Consider the following 27983-nt stretch of genomic DNA (forward strand, 5'->3'; position numbering starts at 1 on the left):
AACCCGGTGTCGTGCCCCCAGGCGGGAGCTGGTGTCGCAGCTGGTGTACCGGGAGGCCGGCCAGATCTTCCAGCGGGAGGGGGCGGCGGGGGAGCCACCGCCCCTGCGCCGCATGATTACAGCCCCCACGCACACCGTCACCGAGGAGGACCTCAAGATACAGGAGTCAAGAAAGAGACTCATTAGGAAGGTAAAGTTACAGCCGCCTTGGTGCAGTTCCCGGAGCGGCTCGCCAGGTTGTTACTTTTCACAGACCTTGTTAGTGTAGGAAAAGTGTATTCATTTCTTGTTTTAAGAAAACAGGATGCCCAGCTGCTACAAACATCTTGAACTTGGTTGTCTAAATCATATTGTGCTGAAGTCAGTTCCACCCGCACTCCTTGCCACCTGAAATACGTATTTTTATTCATACACATATAAACGCATATAAACTCTGCGTCGCTCATAAAACTCGTTTACTTGACATTTCTCATTCAGAATATTCAAACTTCTCCAGTTTTATGTTCCCTGCTTCCCATTGCCACGGCAGGCCCTGGGGTCTCGTAGCGTTCCTTGTCCCTCAAGCCCGCCCGTTCAACGCACGCTGCTCAGTTCGTTTTGAATGCCGCGAGCCTGGCACGCGGACTGCTCGTATCATGAAAGGTGATCGCTCGCAGAGGTGGTGGCCTGGTGCAGGATAGGGAGGCGCCATGGGGTTCCCAGAGGCAGCTTTTGACGTCACATGAAACTGTTACGTTTTATGGGTATCCTTTTAGACGTGCTGGGAAAAGACATCCGCGGTTATCGGCTTTAAGATATCCAAGGCATGTATCCTTCGGGGAGAAGACAGGCAGCGTCTGCTATCAGCGGATCGTTGTTCCTTCAGGATTTTGAATTCTTAGTTTGGCGTTCGAGTGACTGGCGGCACACAAGGTGCCAGTATGTCAGCGTGATGGAGAGCTCCTTCGGGATGTTTTTGGCGTGGTTACTACCGTGACGTCACTCCACGTCATCACTGTCGAGAGGCAAGTAGTGGCTGGCACGACAGCAGCAAATTCCTCATATATGATCTAAGACAGAGAGGCTTTGTACCTCAAGGCTCCTGCAAGGATAATGGGGGGAATATTAGCTGTTAGGCGGTTCACGAGTCCCACTTTACCCAGCACGGCGTGGGGGACATCGTGGGAGGTGCGTGTGTCGGCCTTGAGGGGAGGGAGAGCAGTATGGCATCCACACTTGATTCCCTCAGATGAACGCGTCACAATACTCACCACTACGATGTGATGGAGGGACGCGGCGTGACGGGGCAGGACTCGAGGTGGCGGCCAGCCAGTCCTCACGAGGCACTGACTTCTGGGCAGGCAAATGTTAGGTAATTTTACCTGTAGCTGCGGCAGCAGTACGGATGATCAATATGCAAATCCTCATCACTTTGTTCGTCAATCAGCTGCACGCAACGCACATCACGTAACTTGAGACATTCCTGTAGCTCCCCTATTGGTCGATGTGTGTGACGTCATCGTGATTGTACTACCCCCATTGGTCAACACCCCATCAGTGACGTAAGAGCCATGCAGTGCTGTCATTGGTGAGTATGTGTGACGTAACACTGCTTGCCTTTCCCCCACCCTTTGGTCACTCCTTCCCTCAGTGACGACTGGTTCTCTTTTACATATTCCAGCTGCTTCATGGCGTGGAGTACTGCTGCAATTTGGCTCAGATTAAGGATAATGGCTGGTGTGTATACGTGTGTGTACGTGTATATATATATATATATATATATATATATATATATATATATATATATATATATATATATATGCTTTCATTCCCTTTAGTGTTTCCCGCGAAAGATTATGGAAGCAGCTTGGGGCGGCCATGGCGAGGTGGCGAAGGCCCAGGTAGTTCATGTTTGGATGCTTTAGAAATGTTATATTCTTTCTACTTGTTTTTTTTCCATTACGATTCTTCCCAAGTAACACATAATAAAGTCACATGACAAAGAAAACATATACATGAGAAAAGTGTTCCGCGTCTTCCTGGAAAAGAAATGAAAAGGAACTTCTTTCGTGTTTACTTTGTTTGGGATCAGTCATGTTTGCCGGCGATTTTGTGTTGGAGACAAACAAGTAAACATACAACAGAAATACTAACGAACACAGAAAGGTAACAGAACGTTGAACTCCAAAGAAAACCTGATGTAAAACTATAAAAGTTGCAGCGGAAATATAAAAATAAAGCCGCGAGCAGTAAATAGATTTATAGCATTATTTCAGTAGTATTTGGGCTTCTGTAGCTTAGTGCATTGGTTATTCCTGCTTTCATTTGGTTCGTGTAGAGGAGTTTGGAAGAGTGTGTAAGAGAGACTAAGTGAGTGAGACTAAGAATAAGGTACTGAAGTGCATGAAGATGGGAGATAGAAGAAAAATAATGCAATTTACTCGTACAATGGTAAGTTGCTGGAGGAATTAACTATTATTCAACAACAATGAAAAATGCGCGTACTTGCTAGAGAGTTGCAAAAGTGAAAGCCAAATTATTTCCTTGGATATCTCGACGCGTCACAGATTGATTTACAGTCCTCACATTCACACAGTGGCGGGGAAGTCCCATCTAGCTTCCATCGCTCTTTCCCCTTACAGACGCGGCACGGCTGGCTGATAACAGGCTGCGTGCTGGCGATAATCGAGGTTGTCTGGAAGAAAATGTCAGTCAGTTAAGAATATAACAGAGTATATTAAATGTCAGTTAGCGAAGAATGCAACACGGTATTGTACAAATGTCAGCTTACGTATGGCGGCGGAAGATACGCTGTTATCTGAAATGAGGACAAATTGCTTATTGCAGAAATAAAATAGTTTTCGTGTTTCGTGAGTTTACCGTAATGAACTGGACGCAGTTGGAGTCGTGAATGCTTTCTGTCTTCGACGATGTAATTTTGTGTAAACAACTTGATATTGATCGAGAACAAGTCGCTTATTGCACTGATGAAATAATCGTTGGTTTATTTTGTTCATCTGCGTGAACTCCCTGCGTTGTTTTCCGATAGTTTTATTTTTATTTATTTTTTTTTTTTTTGTGTGTATGTTTGTAAAAGACCTGCTACTGATCGTTTTCACATTTTTCGCTTAGTTAGCCGCTTCATTGATTAATTGAGCGTTACATTCCATCATCACTGACATATTTATTATTTGAAGGCGACAGCGAGGGAAGGTCCCAAGGATCGAGGCATGCAGGAAACCACGTAGATGGGGACCAAAAATAGTTCAGCCTGACTCATTTACATTACGTACATTCCATCTGATAAAGACTTGCTGTGCCTGCTTCACAACTATTGCCTGAGAACTCTTCATCCTCCAGCCGAGTTATTTCAGTGCCAGCGAAGTATGAGAAGTCGTGTCAGGCGTGCGTCACAACTATTTCCTAAGAGCAGCTCGAGGTCCAGCTATGCTATTTCAATTTCAAGGATAAGGACTCGTGGCTGGCCTGCTTCAGGATTTTTTTACTAAAGGGTTGCTCGAAGTCCAGCAAAGGTATCCCGCTTCCAAGGCTGCCTAAACACGAGACACCCAAGCTTTTTGTGTGTGTGTGTGTGTGTTAGGCTAAAAGAAACCCGGACAAAAACTACAAAAGCCATGAAATCAAGAGAAGAAAAGAAAACTAAAGAAAAATATCCTGTATAATTGCCACTCGTTAAGAAGTTAACAGAAAAGAATTCCTGTCTGGTTGCAGGTGTGTATTCATGTATTCGTATGCAAATGGTTTACGTGAGTGTGGATTTAACTGTAGCTGTGTTAACCCTTTGACTGCTGTGGCATCTCCTTAAGCTTCATGAAATGGTTTGTTGTAAGTAAAACAAAAAGACATCACTGGCAGCAAAGGGACGCTATATATTAGTTTTAGCCTTTTAGTGCCTGTTATTATATTTGTGCTCAGTGAACTGGTTTGAAATTGTTCATAAGAAGTAGTAAGTGTCATGTTGTCATTAGCAGCCCATACGCACTAGTATCTAAATGTTTCTCCTCATAACACTTCACGTAAAAGGCCTAAAAAGTACCGACTTAGGCCTCTTTGAGATTCAGGCCGTGCAAAGGACGCAGACTTAGGGAGATTAAGTCGCCATCCAGCGCCTGGTTTGCTTTCCTCAATTAGATTTCCTTTCGTCAAGGTATTGTGTGCCTGCAATCATGACTTGGCCACATAATCCCCGGCTGTCTCTGAGCAGAGGATGGATCCCTCGCATGTTGTCTTTTGTGCTCCTTTGTAAACTCCACCCACGAAAATTCCTCCATGAAACTTCCCCACCCCCCCCAAAAAAAAAAAAAAAAAAACTCGGTGGGAACGTAGGATACGCGGTGTTTTGCCCAGTGTACATTCTCTGCATCATCACTCGCCGCTGTATGATGCTCAGGTCAACATGCGAGTGACTGAGTGCACTGAGGATGCCGGAAGTAATCAGAATGTTTGCGTGGTGAAAGGGAAACCGCATCCCCGTCATTAGTGAAGGAAGTGATGGATAGGAGTCACTCAGTCCAGCCAAGCGTCTCACCTTCAGGAAAAGAAAGTAAGGAATGTGTAATTACCTTGAGAAGTGAACACCTGCGACTCTCACACCAAGAGAAGCAGACTACGGCCAAAATTAGCATGGCTTTTAAAACACTTGGAATTCTCGTGACACTCTGTTTCATGCATTTCGTTCCGGCGCACGCGATACCTTGTACTATTATGAACCTTAACTTAATGACATGATAGTAAATGATGAAATTGCGAAGAATTTCATATTATTTTAAAAGTGTAAGTGTTAAGTGTGTCTCCAGGTGCGCCGCGGCAGTCACGTGCAGGTGTTTCGGCGGCGTGATTCCATTATCTTGTGTCGCCCAGGAGTCAAGGGCGGGAATTGGTCTCTTATGTTTGCCTGGATTAAGAGTTACGTATAAAAGCTTCAGTAAATTTAGTTTGTGCGTGTCACTTTAATTTTTATTTTTAACGTGTGTGTGTGTGTGTGTGTGTGTGTGTGTGTGTGTGTGTGTGTGTGTGTGTGTGTGTGTGAGGCGCAGAGTAAGACATACACGTAGACGTACACAGCCACGCCCCTCCCTGTTACCTGCATGAGGAGTAGGGAGGATGCGTGTCAGCGGCTGGCTTGGCGGGCCACGCCTCTGCCTTTACTGAGCTGCGTCTCCCGTGCACTTCTCACCTGTCATGTACTTGGGCGACACCAAGCGCGTGTAGCGGGGACCCCAAGGTGTGTGAAAGCGTTGGTGAGCTCACCTGTCGCTGGGCGAGAAGCCTCCCGGTGTGACGTTCCTCTGGCTCTTCCTCAAATGTTTTCGTTTCTCCCCCTGGTTAATCGTCCTCCTCCTTCTCCTCCTCTACTCCCATATTGTCGCCGTTGCCTCCTAACCTGCCGCCGCCCTCGAGTAATTAAACCCTTTCGTCCCCTCCTGCTTCTCCTCCTTCGTCGTCGTTTCTATTGATCCCCCTCGATTTTCGTCCACGCCGTCTGTTATTATCCCACTCGACCGCGTGATTCCCTCTCCACCTCCCCTCACTCCCGCGCCCACAGCCGTACTCGTGTGCTGTGCCTCTCCTTCCGTATCCCCCCACCGCACCATGCGTTGAAAGTCATCCTGTTGCATTTTTTTTTTTTCTTTTATCAATAGGACCATTCCCTTGCGGGGGTAGTATTTTTCTTTTTTCTTTTTTTAGGCATACTTTGTCTTTTTTTTTTGTCGTTCACTGCACTTTAATCTTTTTTTTTTCCTTTTCTTTCTTTCTTTTTTTTTCGGAGCAATGCGGACCCAGCTGACTTGTTTTGCTCCCTTCGCCACAATATTGGGACCTTCCGACCCCGTGACCGTTCCTCACCTGCCCCCACTCGGCACTGGGCCCCGTATTGATTATCCGTGTTTACCCCTGGGTGCTGCTGGGGCGGAGGGAGTGTCAGGGAGTGTCCTGGCCTCCTACTCCTCCTCCTCCTCCTCCTCCTCCTCCTCCTCCTCCTACTCCTACTCCTTTACTTCACCTCACCTCTTTTTTTTCTTTTTTCCTTCCTTTTTTTTTCGCCGCCATGCACTGTACCTTATAGTTTGTTTGTTTTTTTATTCCTCTTCCTTTTCCTTCTTTTCTTCCTTTTTTCCTCCTTTTCTTACTGTTCGTTTTTGCTGCCATTCACTTTAACTACCTACTTTTCTTTGCCGTGCCCCTCCTCTTCCTCCTTTCCCTCTTCCTCCTCTTCTTTTTTCCATCTTTTCCCTTTTACTCTCGCCTTTTTCTTACTTATTAATTCAATGTTGTTTCTTGCTTTATTTCTTTTCATCCTACAATTTTTCGTTCTTTCATCGTATTTCTTTTCTTTTCCTTCTATTTTCCTTATTTTTTTTTCCCCTTCATCTACAACTCACCGCCTTGCACACACCTCATCTCCGCTGGTGCTTTCCTGGAGCCCTCGTGTCGCTCCTCGTGTCCAGGACATAAGGCCCCTTTCGCCGCAGGAGTCTTTTGTACGAGTCTATTGCGTCCGGCGGCGTGACTCCCCTCCATCTCTCTCATCACCTGTCGCTATTATTACCTTCAAACAGATCCAAAAATAGCTCGGCGGCGATCAGACAAGGAATGCAGGAGCTAAAATTAGAAGTACGGTTGCAGGTTGTAATTGGAGAGAGTAGAAGTTAAAGAAATCTAACCTAACCTTACTCGGCGGTGATCAGACAAGTAATCCAGATGCTAAAATTAAAAGTACAGTCTCAAATTGAAATTGGAAACAGGAGAAATTAAAGAAACCTAACCCAACCTTATCTAACCTAACATAGCATAGCTCAACAATTGCAACCCTCACACGGACCAAAAATAACGCAGCGGGGGATCAGACAAAGAAAGAGGGGGGCTAAAATTAGAAGCATGGTCGTAAGTGGAAATTGAGGACAGCATAAGTTTAAAAAAAGAATATGTTGATTTGTCATCCACGGCAGGGAGGAGCGGCAGGTGTGCGTGACTGGTGTGTGACGGCGAGGCTCTGTGACGCTGCTGTGTGGGTGAAGCGTGGCGTAACGTTACGTTCTGGGCGGGACACCAATTGCATCGCCTCACCTTAATGTCTTGAGAGAAATTAGGTCCGTCTCGTGAGTCCGTCTGGAAGGTTATTACTCATATTTTTTCTTAGATTTCCGGAGTTAATGAGGTTGCGTGTAATTTCTCGAGACCTTGGTTGGTTGTTCCCCGCAGCGAGTACTGGTGGTGGTGGTGTGTGTTTCCTTCTACTCTTTCCTCTTATTTTCCTGGTGTCCGTTTTGCATATGCCGTTGTCTTTTTTTTTTTTTTATTGATATTCATCTTTTTTTTTTTTACTTATTTATTTTTTTTCTTATTGACATCAGTTGCCTCACGTGTCAGTCCATCGTCCTTTCTTTTGAGGTCAACTGTCCGTCAATGTTTGTACCGCACGTGTGTCTGTCTGTCTGTCTATCTGTCTGTCTGCTCTGGCTATCACCCAGCCTACCCACCTTCACTATCAGTCCTCCGGGGGCGACGAACCTCACGCAGGACTCGGCTCGGATCCTTGTCCAAACCACCACCACCACCACCACCACCACCACCACCACCACTACTACTGCCACTACTGCATCCGCAACATTTAGCGCAGCAATGAAGAATTTTGCCGCAACACATGAGCCGCTTTAACTGTGTTCAGCAGCAGACAAATATGAGAACAAAGCAAAAAAAAGGAGAGAGAAAAAAGTAAGAACACATGACCCGAGCGAGGTCACGCAGTGTAGTGTGTCAGCTTTGTGACCTTCTAATGTGTGTGTGTGTGTGTGTGTGTGTGTGTGTGTGTGTGTGTGTGTGTGTGTGTGTGTGTGTGTGTGTGTGTGTGTGTATGTGTGTGTGTGTGTGTGTGTGTGTGTGTGTGTGTGTGTGTGTGTGTGTGTGTGTGTGTGTGTGTGTGTGTGTGTGTGTGTGTGTGTGTGTGTGTGTGTGTGTGTGTGTGTGTGTGTGTGTGTGTGTGTGTACGCCTGTGCTATCGCCCTGCTGTTTGGCTTGGCGGAGTGCAATTGAAGGTGATTCAGAAGGCAGGTGAGTTGGAGACATGCCTCACCTGGGTATGTACGTATGTATGTGTGTATTTTACGGGGAAGACACTTGGACAAGATCACCTCTGTGGCACGGGGCGTGGGAGTGCTGCTTCACCGTGCCACCGTAACCTTTCCCTTACTGTATCCCTTACACGCCTTTTACGGGAGTGAAACACGTGCGCTCAGATGTCACGGATATGAGAAAGAAAAGTACAGTTTAGTAGCCTGAGGATATTACGAGTAGGCCTATACTTACGTGTCCCTGTCATCATATTTATGTGTCACGGCAAAACAATAGCTCTTCGTCCTTAGTTATTATACCGTCACCTATATTTTGTCCAATACGTCTCCCTTGTACAGCCAGAGAGCGTCGGAGGACAACCTAATGATTACATGTTTGTCCTCCTGGCTGTCTGGCGGCGAGTCACGCTCCAACATCAGGCTGAATTAAGTCCAGTAGATAATTGAACTATTAATCAGTTGTCTTGCAGTTCATGGCCGTCTTCCATGCTATTCCCTGGTGATTGGAGGGTGTGGGTGTGGGTGGGTGTGGGTGGTGGCGGTGGTGTGAGGGGAGACGCAGTTAAGAGTGTGGGTGGCTGAATAACGATGACTTGAATGGAGTGACGGTGTGGGTGGATGAGTTAAGGAGAAAAGTTATAGGAGCGAAGTTATAATGCAAAGTCTGAGGGAAGCGTAGCTTTTTGGAAGGAATAACAGGAATTGGAAGGAAGACGATTGTTACGTGTGCTTATGGGAGGGAAAGAGAGAAGGGAAAGTGGAAAATGTTGGTCGAGAGAGAGTTAGGGAGGTGGGTTGAGTACGTCTGATGCCCTGTGCTGTGAGTTATGGGTAGCGAGACTGCGACGTGTGGCGACGAGCAGTAGTGAGTGAACAAATGTGGCCTTGATGGTTACCGAGTGCTGTGGCGAAGCATTACGCTGACAGGACGCGTGCAGCGGCGCCCTTTGCCCACGCCGTAACACGAGAGGCAAAGATAAATAATATAAACAACAACGAGTGCTTGTAGGAAAACGGTTGCCAAAAATCACTCGAAAGTCCCAGTAATTTATGGTCTCGGGAGCTTCCACGCCTGCACGCAACCTGCCAGGACGCGAGCGCCGGGGAGCCGCGGCCTTTGGCTAGGAGAATAGTGGGTACTTTTGCATCTGGCAGCGCTGGTTGTAGTGTAGCATAGCGGTATCCAGTGTTTTATTGGGCCATGAGGTGAGGTAATTTGAAGTTAGGACAACGGACCACCTCGGGACATTGCCAGGGAGCATGTAGACTGAGGTTACTGGGGAGATTTGCTTCTTGCTTCCTGCGTGGCCTCGTGGCAGGTGAGGACAGGTGCCAGGAGTGCCAGACAGTGCCTTGGGAGGTGACTTGGTGTCCCGCTCTTTTGTTGCCTGAGTCATCATTCTCAGAGAAAACTAAAGCACAGAAAGTGGAAGTCAGGGGTTCTATGAGGTCGCTCAAGGTTAGTTTGATATTGGGTTCGTGACCCTTTTTGGAGGCTTTATTATCCGTGACGGGTGATTAGGCCTGCGTCACGCGGCGCCTCTCACGCTCATTGGCATGTTAGGCCTCTTGTGGCCCGTTACGGCGTCGCGGTAATAATAATAAAGTTGTGACGACTTCTTTTTATTCATACAAAGGCACGCCCATAGCTGGGCCTGACACGCTGCTGTGTGTAGTCTGTGCAGCTCCACAGGGACAAGCGTAAATTATTTATACGTGTGTAGAGAATATTACATTTTCGTAGCACTGCAACAGGTAACTCGTCCACGCAGGGGCAGAGAATAATTAATTTCACACAGGTAACGCATCCGCACAGGTGAAGAGAATATTTAATTCCTCATTGTTACAACTCGTCAGCACAGAAGCAGGCGAGTGTGTGGTGCCACGGGGAAGCGCTATTCATCAGCAAGTGGTGATCACTGCGTTGCTATGAGAGTGTGCAGAGTACTCATTAAGGCGTGGGAGGAATGAAGGAAGTGCGTGGCAAGGATGAGCTGAGGACCCACGTGTGTTGCTGGGTGGCGGGGCGTGGAGGGAGCGGGGCAGAGGTGGGGCAGGCACAGGGTGGAGCAGCGAGGGGGTGAGGTGCGTGTAGCCAGCTGGTGACATTGATTCTGTACGACTTGGTAACATTAGTGAAACACAGGGTCACGCTGCTCTCCCTTGTCCCTGCTAATTGCACTCTTCCTCCTCTTCCTCCTTCCCCCGCCCTCACTTACAAAAAACACACACATTGTTCTGTATTATTGTTCTTCTCATTCGTTCACCTTTTACCATTCTACACATTATTCTTTATTCGTATACTTAATTTTTGTCTTGTTCTCTTGTGTTACTCCATTCATTCTTTTTTTTTATTATATTCAAGCGTGTTTGTTTTATCTAGTTTTTATTCAGTTACATAGCTATTGTTTTTTTTCCCTTCTTTATTCTATCTTGATCATGTCTTCTTTCTTGCATTCGTTCCATTTTATTTTTTCATTTCATTTTTTTCTCTCTCTCTTCTATTCACTGTACCTTTGGCCATTTATTTTCAATTTACCCACCTCTCCCATTTTTCCCTCCATCATTCTCCTCATTCACGTTTGCCAAGCTCTCTTTCGATGTATTTTATTCCTTCCTTCGTCCACTGTTTCTCGTGTTTTAGCTGATCCTTGTTCATTTTCTCCCTCTTTTCCTGTCTGCCTTCTCATTCATCTCTTTTCCCATTTCCCTCACAGCCATACTCATTCCTCCATTTTTACGTTCCTCTCATACCCATTTCGCCCTTCTCTCCGTACCTGTATTGTCCGCCTGCTTCTTGGACACGTGGAGAGAAAGAAAAGGAGGAAAAGGAGTGAGTTTGGTCCAGTTCTCAGGTGTAGTAAAGTCTGGTAAGCCTCTCCTCCTCCTCCTCCTCCTCCTCCTCCTCCTCCTCCTCCTCCTCCTCCTCCTCCTCCTCTTCCTCCTCCTTTTCCTGTCTCCTTTAACTCTCAGTGGACTTAATACTTTCTTTTCTGGACAAACAAAGGGATGAACGTGAATCTTAAATCAATCTTATGCATCACGCTTTCTCTCTCTCTCTCTCTCTCTCTCTCTCTCTCTCTCTCTCTCTCTCTCTCTCTCTCTCTCTCTCTCTCTCTCTCTCTCTCTCTCTCTCTCTGTGTGTGTGTGTGTGTGTGTGTGTGTGTGTGTGTGTGTGTGGGTGTGTGTGTGTGTGTGTGCACAAGGGAAAGGTTTAGAAGAAGGGAGTAGATAAATTTATGGATAAGAATGACAAATGGTTTTAGGTTTACCATGACTGTCTTCTCTAAGCTGCCATGTCCTTTGTTGTTTTCTTACGCTTTCTCTCTCTCTCTCTCTCTCTCTCTCTCTCTCTCTCTCTCTCTCTCTCTCTCTCTCTCTCTCTCTCTCTCTCTCTCTCTCTCTCTCTCCGTCGTCCTCCGAATGGTTCGCCTCTCTGTATTAAAGCCAATTACGGGGCATTACAAGGACGGCAACGATACACACACACACACACACACACACACACACACACACACACACACACACACACACACACACACACACACACATATAGAGATGTCGCTCGTCACTTCTGAGAAAATTACAAGAGAATTGCTTCTGTCCGTGCACCCGCTGCCCTCCTCCTCCTCCTCCTCCTCCTCCTCCTCCTCCTCCTCCTCCTCCTCCTCCTCCTCCTCCTCCTCCTCCCTTAAACTTGTAATCCTTTACTTACCTCAGTTGTGTCCGTGGTCGATGCTGTACGTGTGCGTGTGTGTGTGTGTGTGTGTGTGTGTGTGTGTGTGTGTGTGTGTGTGTGTGTGTGTGTGTGTGTGTGTGTGTGTGCAGGAGCGTCACAAGGAAAGATAGACAAGAGGGAAGGAAAAAAAAATAATTACACCTTTATTTCCTCCCCAGAAAAAAAAAAAGTAAAATATCAAGTCCCCATTTGAATAACACTAATAACAAATAACACATATGGACAGAGGAAGGGGAAGTAGTGGCGACGGTGGAGGGATGGAGAGACGAAACCTGAGGAGCGCCTTTGGGGGTAAAAACGTGGAGCACTCCAGTAAACGGCATGCCAGCCCCTCTCCTGTACAGGCATGCGGGTGTGGCGGCGTGGCGGTGTGGCTGACGTCTGGGTGTGGCGGGGCGACTCCTATAATCCCGTGTCACGTTTGTCGGCGGTGGCAAGACTCACGGGCAGACACTAGACATTCCGCAGGTGTCAGAGAGAGAGAGAGAGAGAGAGAGAGAGAGAGAGAGAGAGAGAGAGAGAGAGAGAGAGAGAGATTAGTTTTAATTAAGAGTTTCGCCCGCCCAGTCCCACCTGCACTACTTTGCTCAATTTCGTTCCCGCAGAATGTACGTACTTTGCAAAGGCTATTTTGTTGCTGTTCCTTTACCTTACTCGCTGAATGGACAAGCGTCTGTCTGTACTCCTATTGAAACCACCATTGTGTACGATTTTTTTTCCCCTCTGTCTCTTTCTTTCATCATGTATGGTGTATAGTTTTCTCTACAGTCACTCTATAGATCAAATCAAAATTGTAGACCAGGATTCACGAACTTCCCAATTCCTCTCTAGCAGATTACGCCTCTCATGGATCACATATTCTCCCTCATCACCCCTTCACCTTTCCCTCTTCCTCCTCCTCCTCCTCTCCTCTTTCATGGCATTTTCTTCCTTCCACTTTCTCTCCTCTCTCTCTCTCTCTCTCCTCTCTCCTCCGTGCCATTCCATCTTTCACCTTTAACTCTCCTTCTTTGCTTCTGGATCTCCTTCGTAACCACTCCTGCGTCTTTCCCATCTACACCTTCCTCTTCTAGTCTCTCTCTCTCTCTCTCTCTCTCTCTCTCTCTCTCTCTCTCTCTCTCTCTCTCTCTCTCTCTCTCTCTCTCTCTCTCTCTCTCTCTCTCTCGCTCTCTCGCTTTCCCTCCTCCATTTCAGTCTTCCTTCACCGTAGTCCACACACACACACACACACACACACACACACACACACACACACACACACACACACACACACACACACACACACACACACACACACACACACACACACACACACACACACACACACACACACACACACACTTTCTTCTTCTGGTCCTTTCTTTTCACTCCAATTCCGGACATTTCACCCTCTCACTCCGCCTTCCCTCGCCACTCTCACTTTCATCGTTACTTTGCATTTCATCCCGAGGAGATTCAAGTCATCCCTACCGCGCCTTCCTTTTTCTTCTCATCTCACTATGCTTTCCTCTGCCCTCAGCTGCTTCCATATCCACCTCCACCTCCCCTCCTCCTTCTCGTAACCTCCCTTCCTTCTCTATCTTTCACTCCTATATATTTTTCTCTCCCCTCCTTAGCTCTCAGTCTCTCGTTATATGAGAACACCTGCCTGCACCTACAGCAGAACACCTGAAAGTCACCTCAGGTCCAAGTTTACCAGTAATATTCGAAATTTTATCGTGTTTATTTCTTTTATTTCTATTTGTGGAGTTCATTTTCGAAAGTTGTGAAAAAAATTCATTTTCATTGACTTTTCCCTCTTTTTCCCAGTGTGGAGAAACACTTGTAAAGGTTGTTGAGATGTTTTTGTCTTTGTTTTTGTTCTTTTTCAACAAATTTCTGCCTTTTTGCGAGGGAACAGCATTGGGAAAATGTGAAATAGGTAGATAAAAAAAAACGAAAACTATGAAAAATAGTAATAACTATTTAAAGTAAAGCATTAAAAAAAAGAGCTAAAAGATGAGAAACCACAGAAGAAAAAGAGTGATTGGAGATTATGGAAAAAAATAGAAAAGAAGCAACTGTAGAAAGTGAACAACTCGAATTGATATAAAGAATAAAAGTTTCAGGAGTGAATAAAAAGCAAGAACACAACAAAGTAAAGCTATATTTAATGAAGAAGACAAAGGCTGTAAAAATACCTTTACATGTCACCATCGACCGAAGTGATCGAATCCCGGTAACAAGGAGTTCCTCTCACCTGGCGCTGGCGGGGGTGTGGGTGTGGGTGTGGGTGTGGGTGGGTGTAGTAGGGACTGCGAGAAGCGAGTGGTAGTCATGATAGCGGGGAGGAGCTAAAATAGAGGTAAAATATAGGATGGCTTGTAGCACGCCAGGCACATTCCCCTTGATAGTAACGTGAATCACACTGGTCCGTGATGCGTGCAAAGCTAACGTGACCCCTTGACCTTTCGCGCGTTGCATATTAACATTCTCACATGTGTGTTTTGAGCGTGACCTTTGCTGCTGGGGTGGGTCTTGATGGGTGGCTGTAGAGTCCTAGGGTGTGTGTCTGAAGGAGGGAAGTGGTCGGGTGACGGCGGCGGTGATAGTGGTGGTATTATAGCTTCGGTCACGCTTCCCCTCCATGTCAACTCTTCGTGGCGCCGCCGCTCCTTCATGGCTGAGCGAGGGATGGAATTGCAACCTGTTGGTAGTTGAGCCGCCAGTCACCATCGTTCAGCGTTACGGCGCGAGGATCCTAAGGAAATCTTCCTTCCACCGCGAAACAAGCAACACTGGTGGCTCATGTTTAAGTTGATTTGGCAAAGTTTGTTCACTACCGCTGTTAATGAAGATCAAGAGTAGTGTAGTCAGTACACAGCATAATAAAGTCTGGATTTTGCGTCACCAGAGTATTGGTGAGAGACAGCGGCGTGGCAGCTGAAGGGGTGTTGCGGCGCCACGAGTTGCTTATAAATACGTGCCTTGACCCACGTGTTTGTGTTCCTTCTGAGTCACATATCACACCATCCTCTCGCTTCAGTTTGTTGAGTGCAGGAGAAGCAGTATGTGTATGTTGCGTAGAATTTATGTACATTATGCACAATAAAATGTATAACGTATAAGGTATTGAATATATGAGCGGAGCGCGGCAGGTCAGTGTGGCGGGCAGGCGGTGTCCCCCTGGCAGCAACTCCATCTTTTTGCCGTTTAACTTGGCCTGCGTCCAGCCACGCTGGCTCATCTCAGCTGTCTTTGTGACACCGTTTGCTATTTTGAACCGTAGAGAAGGTGTTGATACAATCTTTTGTTGCTGATCAAATTTGCTACTCTCGCCAGTAGTTGGGTAACTCCCCTCTTTGGAGTAGGAGGCGTTGACTTGTCCGCATCATTTGTTTAAGCTCTCCTCAGTGTGTTGTGTCGTGAAAGAAGTGAAAAACGTAGCAAGGACACACTCATACGTGGCCGTCGCGACTGTCAGTACACCGTAAAGACAACACAGTGAACAGTACCCGAACTTCTCACAAGCGACCTTGACTCTTTCTTCGGGCATCACCAGCATTTTTTTTTTTTTTTTTTCAGTGATTCAGCTCACCTAACCGCCCTTGCGAATTGCAGGTGAACACACACCCGTCACGCACAGTGCTGCAGACTGCCTCCCTGCGCTCCCCAACCCTCGGTATCGCCTCCCTCAACCCCTCGTCCTTGCCCATGCACGTATTGTTGTCCTCACGCCTGACAACACTGCCACGCGCGACTAATTTAGCCACAATCTAAATTTGCCACAATCTTCATCTTCTACCCAAAATCCCTCACAGGTGATACACTCCACCTGGCACCTAACATTGCCACCACCTGATGATGCTGTCCCCTAGCCCCTACACAGTCCCCTACCCGAACCTTGTTACGTCACGTGCACCTGTTCTTGATTTTAATCCCTCAGGTGTGTTTTCTAGGTAAAGAAAACCGCACTATTTCATGGCCACCTTGAGCGTGCCGGTGTTGGTGTGACAGAACTGAGCCTTGACACTTTCCGACTCCTAATAAACGAAAACAAAATTTCGTACTATTTGGGTGAATATTGAATTTGTCTTTCCCTTTCCTGTATTATTGATGTTGTGTGGTGCGAAGTAGTACCGCCATGTTGAGGAGGAATACGTAGCGCCGTGGTATTGAAGGAGCCGCAACACACGTAGGGAAAAAACCGAAGGCTGGTCTGAGTCGGGTGGCAGTGAGTGTCGAGGAAAAGAGGGAAAATGTGCTGTGTGATGTGCCGCCGATCGGAGGCGCCTTATGTAAGTGCACCACTGCACGAAAGAGAGAGAGAGAGAGAGAGAGAGAGAGAGAGAGAGAGAGAGAGAGAGAGAGAGAGAGAGAGAGAGAGAGAGAGAGAGAGAGAGAGAGAGAGAGATGGTTTTGAAAATAATGATAACAATAATTGTTATTAACTGAAAAAATATATGTAGTATTTCATAAACACACACATACACACACACACACACACACACACACACACACACACACACACACACACACTCACTAAATAAGTAAATGAATAAATAGAAAACTGATAAGTAAATTCATCAAAGATCCTCGTCGTCCCACAGATAGCCTCCCTGCGGCCGATAGTGTCCCCTCGTGGGCTGGAGCCGGAGCCATGCTGGGAAGAGAGTGAGTTCGTGCTGTCGTGCCTTCAAGCCCACAACCTGTACCGTGCCCGCCACTCCTCCCCGCCCCTCACTCTCTCCAACAAGGTGGGTGTCCAGGGCCGCGCTACTGCTGTCCAGGTACACGGAAGGCATGAAAAAAGATTCACGTTCCACATAAATGAGCAACTTAGCTCTAACAGGGTTGAGTCTATCTGGAAGCCACACAAACCCTTATGCCCTTGAATAACAACACGCGAGCTACAAACATTGGGCACCACGTAGACAGGTAAATGAATGAGGCAGGTCCTTGGTGTTGATCAATAGTCAGGTGTGTGACGCAGGTGTATGGTTGCTGTGTCAGGCGGCTAGGTATCTAGACTGGGTGGTGCCAGGAGCAGGCGGGCACGGTAAGGGTAGGGCAGAGCTGGCGTCGCTACATTGAATGTCTTCTCTACTAGCTGTGTCGGATGGCTCAGGAATGGGTGAACCAGCTGGCGCACACCGGCACACTGCGGCATCGTGGAGACCCTGAACTCGGAGAGAACCTCTTCTGCAGGAACACGGCGCTCATCCTGCGGGGCCGCACCTCCGTCATGCCGGACATTACAGGCAAGTACTTCGCCAGCACGGCCGAGCGGCATGGCGGCGCCGCGCGTGTCAGAGAGTGATGCAGAGCTCAAGGCCTTGGTGCTCAGGGTTATTCCTGTATGAAATTAGTAAGAGGCTGATGCGACTCTTGGCATGACGGTGTGCAGTGACACCGACATTTCGACGACTGTGGTACAAGTTGGCTCACAGTGTTCCTTATGCCCGGATTTAGATTTTATTTCATTTATCGCTTTAATATAGTTGTCCTTCATTTTATTTCATTCGTTGCTCTATTAGATGCGTTTTAGAAAAGATCTTGAAAGATGAACATGGTGCTAATTAAGTAAGAAAGTATTACAGTCTTTATTTTCTTCTTAAAGGAGATGTGTACTCAAAGAAATAACAATTGGAACTGAATCGAATGACATACAGTTTGTTTCATGATTTGTTTCCCATATAAAGAATCCGTTCTGTATTGTGTTTCGGGGACACAAAGGCCACGTCCACACTGTTCTATTTGTTGCGTACCTGCGATCGCCGTACTTGCCGACTGTGAACATGTAATGAATTTGGAACATGGCGTGTACTCTAATATTCAAGCACCCGAGAAAAGAGCATCCTTCTTCCCATCCCTCCTCTAAATGTTATCCCCTCCGCTACATAAGAACATGAACTCGTTGTACCCTCCCCAGTAAAAAAAAAAAATCGATCTTCTGTTTCCCTCTGTGCGCTCCTTACATTTACTCGAGAAAGGAGCGACAACGCCCCGCAGGTAATCAGTGTTGACGACTTGGCGTGGACAAGGTGTGGCAGCCGTCGCATGCACTAGGCCGGAGCCAGGGACCGAGGCACAGGGACCCGATCCTCGTTTCTTCATGACCGAGTGGATGTAGAGATTCCACAGGGCATTTCAAACTTCAGCATTCACCATCATGTTTCTCCCGCCCTGAGATGTTCTTGTTATTCTCATCATTCTTACTTTATATTCCATGTACATGCGTTCCATTTTACATTCTTGTCTCCCTCACATTTATATCTCCCTCACATCATTACTTCACTCTCAGTATCTTCTCTTACTTCTCTACCTTCACTCTGTATGCATTCCTTTTCATGACCTTGCATAGTCAATCCTCTGCCGCCCTTACCTCACCGTTGAAATATTCACTTTCACTTCTTTGCTTTTAATCCATACGCATTCCCCTTTATAGCCTTGCATCAATTTTTATATTCCTCTGCCGTCCTTGCCTCACTCACTGAATCCTATTACATACTCCCACGCTCACCAGATAAAGTATAACCAAGGCACTCGTAGATATAACCCTGCCCTTGCGACCCTACCTTAGGTCCTCCAGACATCCATAACTCCTGGAAAGTAGCTGAAATGTCCCTTATCCCTAATCCCAAGGGGCACAAGACCACTTCCTCACTAGCCGCAGCTCATATTGATGCATGCTCTTCCCAGGTATTCCTTTACTACTGGTGTGTATTTTCGTTAAGGTAGGCAAGCAAATTATCAGTGAACATGAACACCCGAAGTAACAGGAGCATAAGGCGAGAGGTTTACGCACACACCCAGGCCTCCTGCCCACATAAACTATACCGGCTGGTCATCACAGCCCCTCGTAAACTCATACACACCACAGCTCCTTCATATTTAACATGGAGGAACAGTTATCGGGGTTACCAGGGTACTTACCTCCCTCTCCTCTGTATACTTCCGTACACTCTCCTCCACGCGCCCCTTTCCCCGTATTGACAACAATATTCCTATTTCACTAAGTTTATCAGCTCATTTCAAAATCATTGAATGAATTAAACCTTATTGAAAATTAACCATATTTGCTAAACTTTTATACGTACACTAATGGAAGAGAAGGTACTGTTTCAGGATCGATTCTTAGTATTCGATACCTTAGATGTGACGGTCTGTGTGTTTCCTCGCACCTGAGTATGAAAAATACTAAGCTGATACACATTCACAAATTTCTGTAATTACTGGAGGTAAAAGTGGAGGAGAGGTGTGGTTCGTATTGAAGTCCGTTGAGTGCACGTCACCGGCGGTGTCCACGTGAAGACCTGGAGGAGTCGTCCCCTTTAGTGGGGCCGCCAGGCGGGGCTCGGTGGCTGCTTGGTGGGCCGCGCCTCTCCCTCCAGACTCAGGGAGGGGAAGAAGGATGCAGGAGTCCTGGAAGATTCTTATGGGCGTGTGTCCTGAATGCATTTCGTCCGTCAGGAAGATAGTCTCTAAGGTGACTACTGCGCGAGGAGGCGCCCGTCTTACATGAGCCTGCGGGGATCGAGGCGGCGTACTTCTGTTACACCCTCGGGAGCCAACAACGGATGCTTTTATCTTGATCAGTGCATCAATGACAGTCCCATTATCTGCTGCAGGCGTGTGCGAACTGATTAGCTTATTTGGTATAAGAGAGTTCTTCTCGGGAAGTGATACTGAAGGAGGAGAGAGTAAGGAGCGACAGGAGCGCCATGGTGTGGGCATATAGCTCTTCGCTGACTTGAGTGCCATAGTCTGGGAATACAGCTCTCCACTGCAACATGCGACTCTATTTCTGATCCTGTGTGGCGGTGTTGGTAGCGCTGCGTGGGGGAGGGTCTAGCTCGTCGCCGCCCTCTGCTGCCACACCTTAACCTCCTCCCACTGCTCCACTCTTCCCCCACCACTCTCCTTCCCCCACCGCCACCACCGCCTCCTCCATCCCGTCGCTTCTCTACGAGTACGTCAAGGCAAGGTTGAGTTTCCCGGTAAAATAACACAGAAAACTAGAGGACAGAAGGTTGAGGGAAACAGAATACTCAGTCGATTGAAAAGAATGATCTCAGTGCCGTTAGTTGAGGGTGTCCTTGGAATTTCTCTCATACTATGTAAAATTATGTTTTCCTTGTGCACTGTGGATGTGAGGCTCGGGACAACAGCTTAATAGGAAGATGCGCACAAAGCGGGGTGGACTGTAGCTAAGGAAGCATAACACCTTGATGTTTTAGGAAATACAATCGTGTATCGGGATTATTTGATATGTTTAGTATTAGAGAGAGAGAGAGAGAGAGAGAGAGAGAGAGAGAGAGAGAGAGAGAGAGAGAGAGAGACCTTGAATAATTATCTTTTTTTATTTACTGTTTTATTTGATTATATTTATATTTTTTTTTCCTTCACAGGCGAAGAAGTGGCAGCCTATTGGTACAGTAGCGTCCGGCAGTACAGGTTCAATAGGCCGTCCAACAAACTACAGGCCAGCCAGGGTGAGAAGAGTCCCTCCACACTTGCCTCTTCCCTTCCTTACCTCCCGTCTTTCTCCTCCAAAGGTGTAATGGAACTAAGTTTTCCTCATTTATGGTACCCAATTTCAGAAATTCAACTTCTCTTTCTACACTCGTGCAATTACATCATTTCTAATCGATTCCCAGAGTTTTGTCCGAAACCTCAACCTCCTTTTGTGCATTTGCTTAATTTCAGTCATCTCCCCGAATATTTTGCTGCCTTTTCCTTCTCACTTATTTCCTTTATTTACTTGTTGACTTTATTCTTATTTTTCGTTAGATAATATTTTGAGTGTGGAAATACTCGTACATTACTAGGGACTTTCTTACGTATTAATGTAATTTATTTTTTTCTCTTGTTATATTACGATTTTTTCCCTTTAGTGTGTGTGTGTGTGTGTGTGTGTTATGTCATGTTTAGATACTGTCCATGCAAATGTTATAGCTGTTCTGCAACATATCACCTCAACTTTGACCAGTGTTGCCAGCTCACCCTTGCTCACCGAGGTGGTACTCCCGCGCAGGGCCGTTCACGCAGATGGTATGGCAGAGTAGCCGCGAGTTTGGAGTGGGCAAGGCGAGGAGCAGGTCGGGCAAAATCATCGTGGTGGCGCATTATTCTCCTGCAGGTGTGTGTGTGTGTGTGTGTGTGTGTGTGTGTGTGTGTGTGTGTGTGTGTGTGTGTGTGTGTGTGTACGCACGCACGCAAGTACCTCATAATAAAACACGTATGTAATAAGAGGATTAAATTAATGTTACATCACGTCATGTCCTCAGGTAACATGGAAAATGACTTCAAAGAAAACGTGCATCCGCTAAACACTCGCGCCCTGGCCGCCGAGATCCTGGGCCAGACTCCCTCCACAGTGGCGCTGGAGGGAGTGGACGGGCGGACGGTGGAGCGGGTAATGCGCGTACTCGCTGCCCAACCACCTCGCCTCGTGGGCCGCAACGCCACCAAGGTCATCGCTGCTCATCTGCTTGGTGAGCGATGGAACCAGCAACTTAAGGCTCTTTTGGCGAGCCACTCCGTCCAGAAGAGAAGCTTGCTGCTGATCTCTCTTGTTTGTTTTGACTTTTATTATGGTGATAGACATTTTTTTTTTAGTCTTAAGCATAACATAACTCAAATATTACTTGCTTTTGCTTTGCCGTTAAATATTTGTGAGTTATTATATCTGTTATATCTACACGTGTCCCTTCTCTCCGTAGGTCACACAGCTTCCCTGGTGAACACCCCTGACGAAGAGCTTCGCGTCGTCATTAATAGACCAGTAAGTCGCAAGCGGAGAGGGTTTAAGAGAAGGTCTTCAGAAGCAGGTCGGACAGCCTCTGAAACTACTTCCTCCAATGTCCTCGGTGGTCTTCCTGAACTCTCGTGCTGCCCAACGAGGTTCAGGCTCAGAGCACGGGCATCCGTGTCTCCAGCAGACATTCAGTCGAGTGTGATGCATGAGCCTCCAGAAGGTGGTGATCGCGAGGGTGAAGTGGCAAGCCCCTCTAGAAACTGGCTTCAGCCTCATAGTGCGGAGGGCTCAAAAGGCGGGGCTGATGAAGGTCCGACGGAAGTGATAGAACTACAGAGGGGAGATTTAGGCACCCCTTCGTCGGATGTTGAGGTGATTAGTTCCTTAAGCTTTAGTGCCAGTCCTAAATATTCCTCTTCTAGATCTAAGAGACCTCGTTTAAAGAAGACTGGGCAACAGAACCCTATCAATTCAGACTCAAGTACGGACCTTGAGGTCATTAGAAGGGAATCCTTTGATTCTGTAGATTCTCAATCACATCCGGAACCCAAGTCTGGGATCCTGCGACAAGATGCAGGTGTGAGAGAAAACAACGAGTCTGTACGTGATGGAGTGACGGAGCCTGGTGTAGACAAACACAGCAAAGGTCTCAAACTTCCTTTCGAGGTAAAGAAAACAGAATATGGGCAACTGAACTACTACGCACTTAGTCCTATGCGCTACTGAGTGGCCTGCCGTCGGTCTGACCATCAGTTACAAAGAACACAAACATTGCTGACAGAGGTACACGTAGATATCATGATTTATCGAATCGATATAATTTCATTAACTTCTTTCGAAGCATACTTCATTACGTGGGAATGAGTGACGTCAAAATGGTGTGTGAATCAAATTTCCAAGTGAAAACAAATCTCGTGAAAGTGATCTTGGCGGCGGTTGTTGATGTGATAATTTCCAGAGTGTTGCTGTTGTTGTTAGTTAAGAAACTTGTTATTACGTGCCTGAAATGTGCCAAGCTAGAGCCTTTCTTCATGGTCTCGGGAGGCAAGGTTTTGTGGCAAGCATCCATCGTGTCTCTTTTGTTATGTACCTTCCATTTCTTTACAGTACTTGTCCTCACGTGTATAAATACATCCCATGCTAAGTTAGCTCAGCTCACCTCAAGTCATGTGAACGATGTTTGCCACGAAAGACAAAACTTGCCATGCACGCTTCTCTATGCAATACAAATTATTCCTGTATGAAGTTAATCAACATTTTGTAACTGCCTTTGCGATCTCCAAGTGGTAGTTTTATTGGAGTGAATCACGTATTTACGAGTATTTACAGTTCTCATATAATCGGTTCTTAAAAATCCCCAAACGAAGTCTTGGTGATAATATTTATACATTAAGGATATATAATGGTTATTCATATCGTGCATCTCCATTACTTCTTTTATATGATTTATCTTTACATCTATTTTTACATAAAACCAGTGAAGGCAGTTAACAGCTTTTTTGTCTGTCGGCTCGGGACGGGGATGTGATGTCAGCATAATATATTTTCATGTGCAGATACATTTAAGTGCCTTGCAAATTAAATGTATCTGAAGAATCAAATTGATATTGTTGTTACTGTTAAACTTGTTATTCAGTGTAAGATACTTATTCAACTTTTTTTCCAGTATTAAAATACATAGGTTGCCTTATACACAGAATGCGACCCTATGAGCACATAATGAAACCAACCGATACTCTTGTTTTGTGTCTCGTGACGATGAGCTGTACGTGTGTCAGTGAGAGAATGACTGATGCAGCGTGTTGAAATCTTGTCTGTGTTTACATTATCTTGTATGTTTACATTATTTTGACTAGTGACTGAGGCTGTGTACGTTCATATCAATGTGTTTCCCTTAGCTTTATTTCTAACTGCTGCATTTTTTACTTTTTTTTTTTTCATGTTGCCAGACAGTACTGCTCGTGGTGGTGTTGCGGCTGCCGACTTTGGGACAAGGGTGCAATTTTTTCCGTGTAAAATTTGGATGGAGATTAACAAATTATTTTTGCAACGACGTTCCTTCAAGAGTGCTCACCTTATTAAATTTTCCAGTTAATGTTGGTCGAATAGTATGACAAAGGCCGGAAAAATGTGAATTTGCATGACTTATATCTTTTCTAGATTTTATAGCCTACCAATTAAAAAAATATATAATAATAATAATACATAAGCGTCCATCTTATCAAAATCTAGCAATTTAAATCAAAATATTTTGTATTTCTCGTGTCATTTTGGCTTTTAATTCCTCTTCAAATAAGGAGGTTCACGTAACAACATGGAGCTCAAGCCCCAAAATGCCCATAATGTCGCGTACACAAATCACTCAGATACGACGAACTAGAAGTTGATTGATGAACGAAAATTTATTCAAACTATGTAGGCTGATTGTTATAATAGAATATTACACTGCGTTTCTTAGGGATTTATTATTAAAAAAAATATAAAAAATCCTTACTAATTTTCCAGTACGTTAGAGTTGAATGAATAATTGTACTCCAGATCACAAGCTGTCATGCAAAGGCATTGCCTTTGCATTGGGTCTTCGTCTGACTTTGAAATTGTTCTTTAGTGACGATCACATCGGTAGTATAGAAAGCTCGCTTATTTCTTCTAGTAACTAGAAAATACGCCTCGCGGTGCTATCGTGGAATGGTGGCTAGTTCAACCGCTGAGCGAGCGACAAAATGTTTTATATGTATATTCAAAGCAACACTATTCCGTATTCCTCTGCGTCTTTGTATGATTACTGATATTGAGGAAAATACAAATATGAAATTTTTATAACTTATCAGAGACGACAGCCTAGATAGACATGTTTCCTGTATTTTTGTGTATTTAAGTTTCCGCGGGGGAAACAGCTGACAGGCGTCCCGCAGGCCGCTGCCACACCAGCCTGTGCTCGAGTCCACACGTGGCGACGTGACTACTTATGGACACGGACGAATTGAACACGGGCTGTACATCTTAGCTACATCTGACTAATGAAACGAGGTTTGCTTAAGTAACTGAAGTACTCGAAACGTACTGCAAGCATGTAAGGAATCTGTATTGCATCTAGAAAAAAAAAAAAGAAAAAAAAAAACCGGTATTGAGTAACGAGTGTTTCTTGGCCTGTGAGGTGAGTGCCTGCTGGAAGAAGTACCTGCCGCTCACTGATGTGACCGTACGCAGAACTTCGTCGTCTCTGAGTGTTTGCTATGTACCATCAGTGGCATAATGGTAGTGAGGTGTCGCTAGCGCTCAGTCTGCCTGTGCACCAAAGCACTCGCTGCAGTGGGATTGATGGTTGACACGATTCTTCGTTGAGGTTAAGTCAAAGGCGCCTTTCATATTTTATGCTTGAGCAGACTGTGCCTCATGTCTTAGGGCAGTGCTGTGATTATCTCCTTCGCACAGAGTTAAGGTTAAAAGAATACCCATAATCAAAACTGAATTGATGAATTGGCCAAAATTTGACAATATTTGCCCACAGCTCGTTATATAGACTGGGCAATGGAGTAGTAAATGTAGCTAATAGCGATGGGCGATATCGGCTGTATTGCAAATTGATATCTTATAGATTACTTTTTATTTATTTATTCATTTTCTATATCAAGTATCAGTTACTGAGCACCACTGCTGATACCTTGAGCTGTGCCTAATGCTAACTTTTCACATAACACCATTCTTTGAAAAAAATAATAATTAGTAATTAGCAGTCTTACATTACAAAAGTCTCTCTCTCTCTCTCTCTCTCTCTCTCTCTCTCTCTCTCTCTCTCTCTCTCTCTCTCTCTCTCTCTCTCTCTCTCTCTCTCTCTCTCTCTCTCTCTCTCTCTCTCTCTCTCTCTCTCTCTCTCTCTAGTGACTGTCAGTCATGTTCCCAGTGATGTGGGACAACAAGGAACTGCCAAATGCAAAAGTATTACTGTATCTCTGCCTTTCAGTATACGTAGGTTTGCCTTTACATGTTCTGATAAATTAATTTCTTGAAGTTGTCATACTGGAAAAAAAAATATATGTAAGAGGACTGTTGATGTCTATGTAGCCACAAGTACATTTAATATCTGATTAATATCTGATCATTTAATAGCTGATATAACCACTGATATTGCTCATCCCTAGTAGCTACAAAATCATAATTTTGGGAACTTTTTCACACAGGTTTTAATACAACATAACTTGTACTTTTGTCTCTTGACAATTCATTACTTCCAGCAGCATCAAAGATTGCAAGTGTGTGGGCAAATATGTTGATGTCATTTTTTTTTTCTTCTTCTTTATTTTAAGTGTACCTCTATGAATGTACAATTCATGGAAATACAAACACCAACCACTAAATTTATTTGCTCCAGTCTCTCAGGGTTGTGCAGTATCATATATAGAATAATCTAATTTTTTTAGGAAATGGCAGTACTGCTGTGACCTCATTTATATGGATGTAATGTGAAGTAATATATCTCATGACATTAAACGCAGACATTAGTATATGACTGGCTGATATTTTTCATGTGGATAACATCAAGCATTTTGACATAATTTTATTATGTAGCTATTTTATTTTTATCAACAAGAATTTCCTGATTCCAAATGGCACCATTCTACCATTGTAGCAAAGTAATCATTTAATATGGTTAACTGGAAATCATTATCATTTGATGTTACTATGTCAGGTAATCTGAATATCATACATAATGTATTATGGTAACTCATCAGTGTAGCTCAGTTTTTCTTTTTTTTCCAGCAAGTGAAACAATTAAAATAAAATAGGGTATTCATTCCACTGTTGGTTGGAAAATGTCATTTGTATTATTATGTTTTATAAAATTTATGTGCAGATGTGTAGTAATTTTGATATGTAGGGCACATTATTTCCTCATAGTGTTTGGCAGCACCTCTGAGTGTGTCTGGTGTTGATGTGTTGGGTGTGGCAGGTGATGGTGATGGGTGTAGGAGACTCACCTTACCCAGAAAAGACAATTTCATACAAATTTCCAAAACTGTTACCTTCTCTATAAAAATTAAGCCAACTTTGTTCTTGTTCATATTTGTTTATACATTTCCTAGTTTGAAATGTTCCTTATCAATAAAACAAAAAATTCTTTGTGTGTGGGGATTGCCTTATGAGGGCCAAGAATAAATGTATATCAAGCTGGTACTTGAAACACAGGGTTTATGGGTCCAAGAAATATTGGGAAAAAGCAGAAAAATAAATTGCAACAGCTAGTGCCTAATTTTCATGATGGAATAATAATACTTTATTGTATTACAGTTAGTAATAGCTTGTTTTATTGATCAGCACAAGGCAATTTACATATACAAATACATTTGTTCTGTGTAAAAGTTATGAAAGTTGTGATTTTCATACTAGTAAAACCATGGTATGATGTATTTCAATAAAACATTTCATCTTGATGTGAGAAACTCAGGTAGCCCATGCTTGATACAAGTAGTATAATGAATTATTTCTTACACAAAAATTCATCAAAACAAGAAGTCACTGCAGCCCATATTGTTTAGGAGCAGTATTACCCATTGGTCAGGTCTTGTCCAGTCTGCTAGAAATATTAATCTGAAAATAATTGGAAGACAATTCATCTACCTCAGAAAAATGGTACATAGGCAATCTATGTCATAACTATAATAGATTAAATAGAGAAATATTTGGTCAGAAGTTATCCAGTAGAAAGGGGACCCCCTAGGTGTGTGTGTGTGTGTGTGTGTGTGTGTGTGTGTGTGTGTGTGTGTGTGTGTGTGTGTAGGTAGAGAGAGAATAAGTATATCTAATTTGTATTATTTTTACTTTATATAACTGACTGACCTGCAACAAATATAGTCTGACTTACAGAAGTTTTCCAATGCCTCAATGCATTGGATGACTAACTTGCACAGTGGACCTGCATGAGGTGTTCCAGACATGATACATCTATGGCATGTTCAGAGTACCACAAGAATCCATCAGTGCTAAATTTCAATGTTTCATAATGGTGTTTATTACCTGCATATAATTAGCTGGACCTATATCTTATACGTGATAGACCAAAGTTACTTGCTTACATAGATAGGTACCACAGATGTACAGATGCATAATTGTAGAATGGGAATTCCCTAGGTAGGTGTGCCATTCACATACGATCGTCTGCTGGTCACCTACCCAGCCATTCCCCTACAGAAAGAACTCAGAGCTCATAGTGACCGATCTTTAGGTAGGACTCAGACCACTCATATACTACACACCGGAACAGTGAGGCCACAATCTCTCGGTTTACATCCCATACCTACTTGCTGCTAGGTGAACAGGGGCTACACATTAAGAGACTCGCCCATTTGCCTTGCCGCACCCAGGACTTGAACCCGAGCCTTCTTGGTTGTGAGCTGAGCATGCTGACCACTACATTATGCTTTGTGTGTGTGTG

The 27983-nt window shown here is 44.9% G+C and overlaps 1 protein-coding gene across 2 annotated transcripts in view; it reads left to right on the forward strand.

Moving 5' to 3' along the window:
- The window catches only part of LOC135106374 (uncharacterized), a 91110-nt gene extending 64128 nt beyond the window's left edge, over positions 1 to 26982 (forward strand). Inside the window, exons 4-10 of one of the 2 annotated variants that reach the window (XM_064015316.1) lie at positions 22 to 190; positions 16401 to 16547; positions 16901 to 17051; positions 20202 to 20285; positions 20783 to 20932; positions 21081 to 21287; positions 21516 to 26982. In XM_064015316.1, coding sequence (XP_063871386.1) covers positions 22 to 190; positions 16401 to 16547; positions 16901 to 17051; positions 20202 to 20285; positions 20783 to 20932; positions 21081 to 21287; positions 21516 to 22276 — 1669 coding nt within the window. In that variant the 3' untranslated portion in view covers positions 22277 to 26982. The remainder of the gene's footprint in view (positions 1 to 21; positions 191 to 16400; positions 16548 to 16900; positions 17052 to 20201; positions 20286 to 20782; positions 20933 to 21080; positions 21288 to 21515) is intronic. The other variant, XM_064015317.1, reaches the window with a different exon arrangement.
- The last annotated feature ends 1001 nt before the right edge of the window (positions 26983 to 27983 follow it).

The sequence above is a fragment of the Scylla paramamosain genome, chromosome 13, assembly GCF_035594125.1.
Source record: "Scylla paramamosain isolate STU-SP2022 chromosome 13, ASM3559412v1, whole genome shotgun sequence".
Lineage (NCBI taxonomy): Eukaryota > Metazoa > Arthropoda > Malacostraca > Decapoda > Portunidae > Scylla > Scylla paramamosain.